A 12,631-nucleotide genomic window follows, 5' to 3' on the forward strand; every position below is an offset into this window, starting at 1 on the left:
CACGCGTCAGGTATGTAAACAGTCAGATGCTCCCACAATGCATTTACATAAATTTATGAGAAAAGGCACTTCAACGAAAGCACACAGAGACCCCACATGTATATTGTCTACACATCCTCAAATTATTGTTGATATAGGCCCTTCAAAATCGAACTAACGTAAATCCGTATAAGCTCATATGTAAGCATTGTTGCGACACAGTTTCAAACAATAAATATATCTATATACATATACGTATGTCTGTGTGTTGTTGTTGTTGTGTGTGTGTGTGTGTTTGTGTGTGTGTGTGTGTGTGTGTGTGTGCGTGCGTGCGTGCGTGCGTGCCTGCGTTCGTGCTTGCGTGCGTGCGTGCGTGTGTGTGTGTGTGTATGCGTTCTTGCGTGCGTGCGTGTGTGTGTTATTTGTTTGAAAGTCTCAAGTTTTTGTAATCAAGTAAACAAAATCGACCCTTGGTAAATGCCATTTCTAAGACTAATTTATGATATTTACAGATACTTTAACAAATACAGAAGAACGCAGTTGGTGTTTATCTTTCCGTACATTCATTTGTTTGATCCGCTTTTTGTTCTAGTAAAGTCAACGTCATCATATACTGTTGGAGTTGTCTCCCTCTGTCTCGACGTTAGTTTTCTGGCTTTCTCCAAATGTTCGATGTCAAGATCGGCATAAACTAGCTCGCTATCTAAACCCTACAACAAATGAATATATGCAATATATTATGAGCTAGGATGCTATCTGATCTAAAATAATTCAAACATACCAGATTGAGAAATCACGTGACTTAAAGGGGTTCTCACATTGGTCACCACGGGTCATAACCGATGTAAACAAACAAATAAGTGACGTAAATGTATCAATAACGTTCTTGACATAAAATATATGAATGTATTGCTTAGCCTATAAAAGACTGTGCCAATTAAGCCATTTGATACTTCACCCTGCATAAATTGTCAGTGAGTGCCGTCAATGAAAATAAGAATTGCGTTGTACGATTACCTAATGTTGCTTAACTTAGTTTTAATAAAACGCTTAATGAGTATTGTGCGACAGAGTGCACCAAACCATTAGATGCATTCTGTTGTGGCAATTATAAACAAACAAAGAATAACTGACATCAGATTGAACAATTACAGTTATGGAACTTTCGATGATGGTAAACACTAATTAGTTTATGACATACAAACTGATACAAATTAGTTTGATACTTGTTTAGAGAACTGGTTAAGAAACTGTTTTACTTTAAGTTCAGGTTTAAGTTTTGCCTACTGAACATATTTGGATTGTATTTACATCTATTTAAGACCATTCGACTCCGAAATGCTATGTACAGCCGATTTTATAAACATAATACCTTCGCTTTACACTCCTCTCTTTCTGGTCTTGTTTTTCTGGTTTTGTCAACTTGGGCGTATGTAGGGTCTTCGTTCAGCTCTTCTTTTTCATTTTCCTGCACGTTTGCTGCAGTGACAACGGTCAACATATATTGCTTTTTAAAGTAAACAGTCTTATAGCCTGGTCAAATGTGTAGGGAATATATATATCGTTCAGAAATAACATACATCTATTATTGATTAGTTACTCTAGATCTGATATCATGAAAGTGTTGCCTGCTACTAGTTTGACTGAATTTCAATCGACATATCGGTACTATAAAATAGCATTTAATTTTCTTACAACTAAACAAATAACAAACTATTTCAACTTATATTGGACTACATGATGAGAATACTCACTCACCATGTTGGACAAGCTGACTGAAAAAAGCATTGTAAACATTCATCATAAGTTCATTACTATTTTATCACAACCAACTTCATCAAGCTTCATATGTGTTAACCCTACATTTTCATTCAATCAAGGGCGCTTGAACATGTTTAGTTTCTTAATTGTGAAGAATCGTTATGTATTGCTGAAGATGACTCTTCACAATTAAGTCGGTAAAACTGTTCATGCGCATATAGCCAAGCCACCTCGTCGCATACTATTGCATATGCGCATTTTCAGTGTCAACGATAATTTGAATGGAGTCTCAATATCTAAGAGGGGGTGGAGTCGTGATTGACGGGCGCTATTGGAAAGCTTATGCAATTTTGGAGGGGATTATATTAAATTGGTTGGAATTTCTTGAGTAGATTCTTCATGAATACGAAACCACGGTCGCTTCGCTACGCCCTGCTCGTTTAGGAGCTTATTCGCGAAGAAATTAGTTAACGCACTCAAACCTTAACATAAAGAACTCGTTCTATTGAAAGTTGTTTGAAAAAATATATAAGATGGATAACATGAATAATATCAACGTTCGATACAAACATATATGTAGAATATGAAGACATAATGAACTGAAATAATTATGTTTGATACAAATAAAAATGTAAAAACTGAAGACATACATAACTGAAATATCAATGTTTGGCACAAATATAAAGGTAGAAATTTAAAACATACATAACTGAAATATCAATGTTTGATGCAAATATAAATGTAGAAATTGAAGGCAGAAATATCAATGTACGTACTGTTCATTCAGATTTCCGTGAGTATTCTCTTTCAGAAACACTAAATGAGAAGAAATAAATGTCAAATGAATTCGATGAGGTGGAGTTGTTTCAATCATCGGAGATAATGGTATTCCACGACAATTAAATTTACGAAGGTTTATGAAATAAGCGAATAATCATAAACAAATCACAAATACGTGTTAAACTTACATTTTCTTGTCAAGACAATTGCTGTTGAAATAATTACAACCGCTAACAAACCAACCAGTCCAACGACAATCCACTCTATGGATATACCTTTACTGTCGGTGGTCAATGACGAATCTTCACCTTGATGTGGAAGTGCATATGGTTTAAGTGTAAATACAATCGAATATTTTGGTAAGAGGTTTTATTTATTGAACACACAGTTTTCTAATAGAGATATGTTTTTGGAAAAAGAGTTAATATTGATATGTAATTACAAAAAATCATGTGAAGCTTAATACACAAAAATTGTAAAGATTACATACATTTATCACCAACATATGCATTGGATGCACACACGCACAAACACACGCACGTATGCACGCACGCAAACACACCAAATATTCTATGATTAAAAACATACCTCTCCGAACTGCAAGAAATGAACTAGTCGCACTTGTGCCTTGTGTTCCGAATTTGAAATATGCTGTGCATGTGTAGTTTCTATGTTCAGTTATGTTCAATGGGTTTATATGAATCCCACATTCCTGGGATTTATTGCAAACATGGATTTGTGTGTCTCCGTTAACCGACCAAACAATATCCGAAAGTGGTAGACTCTTTGCAGTGCAAGTTACTTTGGATGTGCCACGAGCGTTTATTATTAGTTCGTCCTTAACCGACAAGTGAACGATTGGTTGATCTGAAATACGCAAATGCAAATTGAAAAAAAAATGGTCAATGGTTTGTTCTAATTGTGAATTACTATTTTGCCATTTATCAACGCAAAAAATCTGATAAATACAGAAATCTCATAATGTCGTTGTTTTAGAAATCTTTCTATCAACCGTGATACATACATGGTACTTGTACAATATGCGACTTGTACAGCTCAACTTCGATGTTGGAGCAAGTGACACTGCAGGTAATGTTTTGACCGTTATTCTCTTTACTGACATTCGTGAACACCATCACAGACGAATTGTGTATTCTGTCTGTCCTGTTTCCGTTTGCAAAAGATTGGCCATCTTTCGTCCATGAAATCCAACAAAAGTCATTATAGTTGTCTATGAAGCAACTAAATTCGAGATTATAAATGTCTTGCAAACGGGCTGGTTGTCTTGGTTTATTCATTTGTAGCGTCGATGGTGGATCTGTTAGTGATAATAAATCAAATAAAAGTACTGATGCCCATGCTTACTCCCAAATAAGCAGTACCAAAATTAATACAATTGTTTTTATCTACCCAAAAGGGTGAATACATATCGACACCAATGGTTCTTATGAAGGATGCCGTTTTTAATATGAAGGAAACGTGCAGAAAACAAGGTATTTCTACCTTATGAGGCGATCACTGATCACTCTAAGGTCCCACCAGTCATTTAATATTTGTGCGGTTTCAGCTTTTCAATTCACTGTTACAATCTTGTGTCCATAAATGCATTGTTTAGTACGTAGTTTAAGGTTTACCACTCAAGATGTATGTTTGTTATTTTGATTTTAAATAGGAGTATCACTTTAAGTCGACAAAGCGGGCATATTGAGTCATATATTTTAGCCAGAAGTATTGCACTTGCTACACACGTGTGCAATGTGGTTATAAATATTCGTTAACACATGAAGTTTTTACATCCTTGATAGGTTATACACTTTCCCCAACATTACGCGTCGACGACACGAGAGCTATGTCAATACATTGACTCTTTATAAAAAAGAGCAATAATGAGGAACAGATGCTTTGTGAAAGCATGGGTGTTTAGATTTCAGTCTTAAACTAGCTGTAAAAAGAAATATATCGGTCAAGATTACTATTATATGGTTTTAAAATATATTGCCACACGGAATTAAATGGCATTAAATAAACCATAGACACTTAGGCATGTTTACACCTATGCTATAGCACAAGGATGGACAAACAACTTATTATATAAGATCCATAAAGTACTCAGTGTTTTTTTTTGAAGTCTTATTAAAGTCGTCTCATTTTGCACGCATATTTCGTAATTATAGGTGTGTCGAACACAATGGTTCTTATGAAAAATAACGGGTTTAATTAGAGCATGAGAGAAGAAATGAGCATACAACACGGTATTTCTACCTTATAAGACTATTGTAGACCATAGTCAATCTTTTAGTATTCAACAATCAATGAATATTTTTGCGCCTTTTGCTACTATATACACGGTTACAATCTTGTCATCAGTAATTAATATTTTCCATCAATGCTTTTTTATTAAGTGGTTAAAGGTTTATAACTCAAAATTGAGGTTTGTTATACATGTGTATGTATTGAATTTGAATAAGAGTGCATCTTGTTGGATATTGGGTCCTCGGTGTATGACTCGGGGTGTGCAGCAAAGCGAATCATACTACATATCCGCATACTTTGTTTACAAAGATTCTTTCTAACTTGAATATGATTCATTCATGGCCGCAAATATGATAACTAATTTAAATAAAACTGGAAACAGAACTTACAAATGCAATTTATTTTCTTCCATTGAGTCTCCTTTTCTTCAAAAAGCGGTGAAGATGCTTTGCAAACCACATACTTTCTATTCCAATCTTTTCTGGCTGGTTTGTTAAGAGTAATCGTTGTTGTATACGTTCTTGTTGATGTGTCGTAGGTTTTTACATGGTATACTGGTAATGGATACGTTCCAAGGAACCAGAGACTTAAGTTTGTGGCGGGCCTCGCTGTTCTCGAAACGCAGGTGACATTTGCTGGACTTCCTTCTCGCATGATAGGTACATTAAGTTCTGGTTTCTTTAGTTTAACTGAATGAAATAACGATTGGTACTGACCAAAGTCATGTTTTTGCTGTTATTAAAACCTGACGTTGAAAACTATTAATATGTCAATGTCGTTTCATATCATATATCGACTATTATTATTATTATTATTATTATTATTATTATTATTATTATTATTATTATTATTATTATTATCATTATTATTATTATTAATATTATTATTATTATTATTATTATTATTATTATTATTATTATTATTATTATTATTATTTCGATTTAGTTGAAATACCATGTAGAAAACAAAGCTAAATAAACCCATTTGCCATCAACAAATCCAAGATCTACGCTACCACATTGAGATGCAATGTGAAACCGCTAATGATTTTCCTAATAAATAAAAGATGATGTGAGTCTTCAACCTTATTGTTTCAATTGTGTTTTATGTTTTCGTTTTTTTTTAAATCACAAGAAAATAATGAAAATGTCTTACATGCAACGTAGAGTTTAGCCGACGTTGTTAACGGTTTTTCAACCGCTGCGTTGGAAACACTACAGGTTACGGTCTTCATATGATCTTCTTCGCGTATCGTTCGGGAAATTCTGTAAATATCCCCCGAATTTGCATCTCTTGTCGCTTTACCTTCCTCATCTCCGATTTTTATGGATAGGCGTGTGGCCCCAGTTGTATTGCAAAAGACAAGGTAGTCGAGCTCTTCACCAATTATGCCAACAAGGCATTCGGGACATTCCTGGACGATTTTCTTTGACTGAAGAATTGGCTGGCTGGGCGGAGCTACAACCAATACACTTAAAGTAAGTGTTATCATCATCATCATCATCATCATCATCATCATCATCATCATCATCATCATCATCATCATCATCATCATCATCATCATTGTCAAAATATCATCAGTTCCAGCAGTAGCAGCAGTAGTAGCAGCAGCAGCAGCAGCAGCAGCAGCAGCAGCACTCAAAATTTCAAATAAACATAGCCTTCAAAAGAAATGTAAAATTGCGATTGGTCGTACCTGTCACCTTAACATAGACATGTTCTGTATGACGGATATCGTAGGTCCTTTTCGTACATTTCACAGTGTAATGTCCCGTCGTCCATCGATTAGAGTTGTGAATGGTCAGGACGAACTCTTTATTGGGCAATTCTTCCTCAGTCACAAGACCCGGTATCAAGGCTATTGGAGATGATTTGTTATACCACTCACGACAATAATAACCAGGGAATTGAATCACCGCCGGTGCAGGATAGTACCCTATTTGAATGTTTTTGCCCACAACAGGATTAGGTGTTCGAAGATAAATATATCCACATCCGTCAGAAAGGTCTAATAATAAAAAAACAAGAACAACAACAACAGCAACAACTACAACAACAACATAATCAACAACACAAAAAACTTCAACCTGTTGCTCAATGTCCGAAACGTAAAAATCTACATCATACAAATAAAATTCACAATTATATTAAAAAGTATATCTAGTTGGGTAAATGCAATTCGAAATTTTCATATACCCGGTAATACGGTTTTACTTCTTATGTTTATCATAATACAAAACGGGAAATACTCTTTAACGACTATTAAGTTTGTGTTAAATATCAATGTTTCAAAGGTAAACATGTTGGTGTATTTGATATATATATACATTTTTTACGAAAAAGAACAGGATCTTATTCAGAGGTAGGAATAACAACTAGAAGCTTAGTTGAACACATTCATTTGCATGAAACAACAGTGATGAACAATTTAAACTAACATGCCTTTTAAGTCGAGCAGAATGGACGGACTGGTGCATTGACGATACTTTGCCTTTAAATATCCATTATTCGGAACAGTTGTGTCAAACACCGTGGTAAAGACGTCCAACGTTAAATTGTACATAATTGGTGATGCAACAGGTGTCCATGCTTTTGTATCATCGTAGTAAAAGATAGGCTCTTCAGTAGCCGATAAATCAATTGGCTTGTAGATGATTGTAACATTTCTCCCTTTGATAGCTGGCTCTGAATAATTGAGGCTGCCACACTTATTGCAAACAACTGAAAAAGATCATTAGTATACATATAAGCATTTATATCATTATTTAGAAGACTAAATTAAGTATGTTCTTATTTATCCAGCTTATAGGAAAGTATGCGAAAAATATATTCCTTTGTATTATCGCAAAAGATCGAATATGGTCAAATTTATAAACATGCCAAATACAGCGAAATAATCACTCATAACACAACATTGAAACTTTTTTGATTAAGGCAAATAAAGTACAAAACTCTATATCAGCATTTGTGTTTAATACATAACATATTATTGTATACATTTTCATGTCGAAATACACTTATTATTTCGCATTTTATGTTTGTATTATTTGTTTAACTAAATAATTATATACCATTTACTTACTTGTTTGTTTGAAAATATTGTGTAATTGATAATAAGCTGTACATTTTGCAGCAGAATAAACTGTACGTATAAAAACGAAAAAAAAAAACTTTTAAGTTTTACCGATGTAATTTGATTAATACTTATGTTAAAAAAAATATTTTGAATATTTGATTAGACTACATTAAATTATAACTTAATAGTTTATTATGATTTGCATAAGTTCTATTTTGACAACTTATTGCTTATAGAGTCACTCTCGATTTCATTTATTGAGTAAAATCAGTCCTGTATCCATTTTGACAGGTCATGATAAAGAACCCCTAGTGGTAATCGAACCCACAACCTCTTTAGTGAGTGATGGGTACCTTTACCGCAATACTACTCTCACCCTGGTGGCGATCGAACAGCAACCTCTTTGGTTAGAGAAAGACACCTATCCACTAGACAACTCCCACACTAGAGGGGGATGAACCCAAGCCCTCTTGGTTGAGAGGTGGATATCTATACCGCTAGACCACTTTCACCGCGGTGGGGAACTAACCTACAACCTCTTTGATGAGAGGTGGACCCTTATATCACTAGACTACTCTCACCGCGGTGGGGAACTAACCCATAACCTCTTTGATGAGAGGTGGACCACTATGCAATTAGACCACTCTCAGCCCGGTGGGGAAATAACCCACAACCTATTTGATGAGAGGTGGACACTTATACCACTGGACCGCTCTCACCCTGGTGGGGAACTAACCCGCACCCTCTTTGATGTGAGATGGATACTTATACCACTAGACCACTCTAACACTGGCGGGAAACTAACCCACACCCTCTTTGATGAGAGGCGGACATATATATCACTAGACCACTCTAACACTGGCGGGAAACTAACCCGCACCGTCTTTGATGAGAGGCGGACATCTATACCATTAAACTACTCTTGCTCTGTTGGGAATTATGTCCACAGCCTCTTTGGTGAGAGGCAGACACCTTTGCCACTAGAGCACTCTTACTCTAGTGGAGGTTGAACCTACAAGCTACGGGGTGAAATGAAGATATCTTTACCACTAAATTAGTTTATCCCTGGTTGGAATTGTAGCAAAAAGCCTCAAGGATACTAGACAAAAACCTATACCACTAGGCTACTCTGAACCTGGTTTCAAATAAACCCATATTCTGTCAGATGGGTTGCGGTCACCTATACCACTAAACTTCTTTTTCGGCGGGGATTGAACCCACAACCTCTGCGGTAAGAGATGGACCACAATAGATATGTTAGGGTTTGAAAAAACAAGCTCTTTGGTGATAAAAAGACATGTATGACATAAAACTTCTCTCTTACCCTGGTGTGGATCGAACCACCAACCTCTTTAGTGAGATGCAGATACATATACAACAAGATTACTCTCATATATTATTTACTTACCTGCTTTGAAGCAAAAGATTAGAAATAATATTACGCATTGCACATTCATCCTGACATTAATCCTGACAATATTCACAAGTGGAAACTGCACATCATTATCTTTAATTTTCGATTTGTCTGTGCCTTTTCCATGCAAAGACTCCATTTATCAAGAAAACACTGATTTAAGCTTTTATAAATTAGATACTCAACTAGTTAAAATTTGCCAAACAGGAAATGGAAAAAAAATATAAGTATACAGACGCCTACATAATTGCTGGTGAAAATTATTACGATCCCCTTTCACTTGAAATAATTTCAAAACACTTTGTCACAATTGTATTTGTTTGTTATTTTCCTGATTAAGATGTTACATAAAGGCAAATTTAAGTGATTAGCTGTAGGTTGATCATCGAAACTTTTATTTTTATTTTTCAAACCTTGAGGAGGTAAACTTTATAAATAAATTATGAGCGAACTATCACAACATGTTTAATGAATTTAAGTTATGTTGATATTGAAAGATAAGGTATTGGATGTTCAGAGCTGCACCGGCAAAGAGAGAAATCATTTATGTTGTAAGTGAGATTTTTGTCATTCACCACAGAAATGATATTAACTATCGTTGAATACTGCACATTGTTGAAGTAAAAGTACATGTATATTTGCTGGTCGATTTTCTTTGCCATAGTCATGGAGATTGATGGAACTTTCTTAGCGAGTGATTGTTGAGGACGGTTGTTTGCGGGCCATTGATACGATCCTGAAGCATTATCTTTGCTTAAACTTCTGACATTTCAGAAAAGAAAAGACCTCCGTTATCGCGCTCACATGACATACTGGCCGTAGATAAATATCACGTGGTCAACTATCCACGCAGTCAACTTTTTACATGGCACCTTGTTATTGTTTGCAAGTGGCAAGATAAAATGAAGGCCCTGTATGGTAAGGGTTAAGGATGCGCATAATTCCTTTCCTGACAAAAGATTGCAAACGTTCCAAAAGCTACACCTTCCTCCTCCATTTAATATTTGTTTGATTTAAAAATCATCAATTTATATCAATATGTGCCATATCGTTTCAAAGTCTTAATAATCATGAATTTGTTTTCAAAATGCATTTTCTCGAAGAGATCCTTCTAAACTACATGGTTTTTGTATGAATCATTCAAGTGTGAGCACATATCATCCCCTGTTTGATTTAAAACACTGTAAGTGCCGCACTTTGCAACACTTCAAACTCATTCAAGCCTCGTAGAGCATTTAAATATTTTAAATCGTTTTTACTTATTATGATTCAGAAGTTTATCGAAGAAGAAATTAACGATGGTAGTATACAGATGGTTGTATTCACAGCAAAACAGGGCCCTTATTTCAAAGGTATGTTTGAAATCTGAAAATGTATGATAAACCAGGGGCGTCTCAGGAATTGACATTAACGGGGCGTAACAAAGGGGCACAACCGTTTGACATCCGTGCCTTATTCAGAACTTAAATATGAATTCCTTTCCATGTTTGCATGGGAGTTTGGGGGTACTCCCTAAATAAAATAGAATAAGAATTTCAAGTCTGAAATTGAGCATTTGAAAGTATTATATTTATTTTTCTCCCATATTTATATCTAAAGTAGACGATTTACGAGTGGGGAGGGGTCCCTGATTCATTTGACGAAACGATTTGTCATTATTGTACAACACCAAAGAAATGAAATTATTCAAAAAGAGAAAAACTATGATGACAATATAAAGAAAACATTTATTTTCCTAACATTCAAGCGTCTTTTACAATGGGGCATATCCGGGTCCCGGTACTGTAATAGTATAATATGCGGGTCCCGATACCTTAGTATACCGTCTTTGGCAGTTGCCTTGTCTACGTTATAATAAAATGTTTATGTCTATTTGATATAAATAACAAACAATAAAAGTATTAGTATTTTAAATTACTAGAAATCAATGTTCTTAAAATACGGAGTTGTCCACTGTGAAAACTTTTTTTTTCAAATTAAATAAACAGAAGCCGGGAAATTGACTTTACTGAAATATAGTGTCTGTTGAATTTGATAATTTTCTGAAAATGTCGCAAAATACTATCTGAAAAAACTTACAAAACTTATCCGATTGAGATTTTCTTTAAGCATTCAGTTAATTTGATGCATTGATAAGAATTGGTATGCATGCTTGATAGGACCAATATCTGTGCCAAGAACTTGTTGATCAAACAGTTGACTATATAAAAGAGTTAAAACAAAGAGATTAAGCTATACAAGGATTTATCGGAGTATGTGCATATTGTGGTGACAATTCAAATGCTATTAATTGTAGTATTGTATTTATCGTATTATTTGTAAATATAACGACGAAACTCCTAATTTTTGTACAAACTGACGCGAAAATTCCAAAATATCACGGGTATAGGTTATAATCCCAATATACACAAAAGTAACAGTATTATATTAGCATGATATCGCCCATTGTTAAATGAGTAAGGATAGTAACCGTGGCACCTCGAAAATATTTGCTGCTATGCAAATACCAGCGTGGAAACCGTACAGACAAAGATATTAAATTGACCCCTACCAAACGCCTTGTGTACAGGCATATGTATATGCTTTGAAGGAAAGTTTGAAGTCTGTTTACTGACATTGAGCCACTGCTACTCAACTAATACACTGGTAACCATAAAGACAAACCTAGCACACTGACCCAAACCGAACTTCTCATTTACAGACGTTGTGGATCTCTGTTGCATCTCGAACGCTGTATTGTTTTTGTGTGTTAAGGGTCATTACTTATGATATAGAACACAAACTATTGATTAATCCATTAATTTTATTGTGCGAAAATCCATGGAAACATGTTATATAAGACTGCTGACAAAAGATCAGATAGCAGATTTTTTAAATAACTGGTTTGCAGATATTTACGCAAAAAATTGCTTGTTCTAAGACAAAAAATAAAAAAAAGTTGTAAAAATGATGAATCTGTGAGAGTGCAACTTTAATAATCAAAATTGCGTCTTATGGTTGCTTCAAGTCTACATTAATTTCCCTGTAGCGTAATATGCGAATTAATATATTAAAGTCTTATGACATCCATACTTAGTCATAGCGATAATTTGTAAGTTTTTCAGAAGCCATATTTTTTAAACGATGAAATACAATTTGTTACATACAGCATTCCACAGTTATAAAACATACTTTTCTATCTTATGTTGAACTATTTTGAACGCACAACCTATAAGACTTCACTATCAACGCTGCATTTTATTCGGACGTGCATGATACGAACAAGTGTTTATCAAATGAATCAATGGCACAAAATAGTCCGTATACAAGCATAAAATGCATCCAGGAATTAGAGCACATTATTTTAAATATTGAATTATTAATGTAAC

At 34.7% G+C, this 12,631-nt stretch overlaps 1 protein-coding gene across 3 annotated transcripts in view; it reads right to left on the reverse strand.

Moving 5' to 3' along the window:
- Window positions 1-448: 448 nt before the first annotated feature.
- The window catches only part of LOC128222063 (uncharacterized), a 48,293-nt gene continuing 36,110 nt past the window's right edge, over window positions 449-12,631 (reverse strand). The window contains exons 1-12 of one of the 3 annotated variants that reach the window (XM_052930838.1): window positions 9,258-9,452; window positions 7,216-7,494; window positions 6,470-6,781; window positions 5,929-6,231; window positions 5,163-5,462; window positions 3,545-3,838; window positions 3,109-3,387; window positions 2,709-2,828; window positions 2,517-2,556; window positions 1,738-1,754; window positions 1,352-1,458; window positions 449-689 (exon numbers count right to left, since the gene is read on the reverse strand). In XM_052930838.1, coding sequence (XP_052786798.1) covers window positions 543-689; window positions 1,352-1,458; window positions 1,738-1,754; window positions 2,517-2,556; window positions 2,709-2,828; window positions 3,109-3,387; window positions 3,545-3,838; window positions 5,163-5,462; window positions 5,929-6,231; window positions 6,470-6,781; window positions 7,216-7,494; window positions 9,258-9,402 — 2,343 coding nt within the window. In that variant the 5' untranslated portion in view covers window positions 9,403-9,452 and the 3' untranslated portion in view covers window positions 449-542. Of the gene's footprint in view, window positions 690-1,351; window positions 1,459-1,737; window positions 1,755-2,516; window positions 2,557-2,708; window positions 2,829-3,108; window positions 3,388-3,544; window positions 3,839-5,162; window positions 5,463-5,928; window positions 6,232-6,469; window positions 6,782-7,215; window positions 7,495-9,257; window positions 9,453-12,631 lie in introns of those variants that run through there. The other 2 variants (XM_052930839.1, XR_008259062.1) reach the window with 2 other exon arrangements.

This window comes from Mya arenaria, chromosome 16 (genome assembly GCF_026914265.1).
Source record: "Mya arenaria isolate MELC-2E11 chromosome 16, ASM2691426v1".
NCBI lineage: Eukaryota > Metazoa > Mollusca > Bivalvia > Myida > Myidae > Mya > Mya arenaria.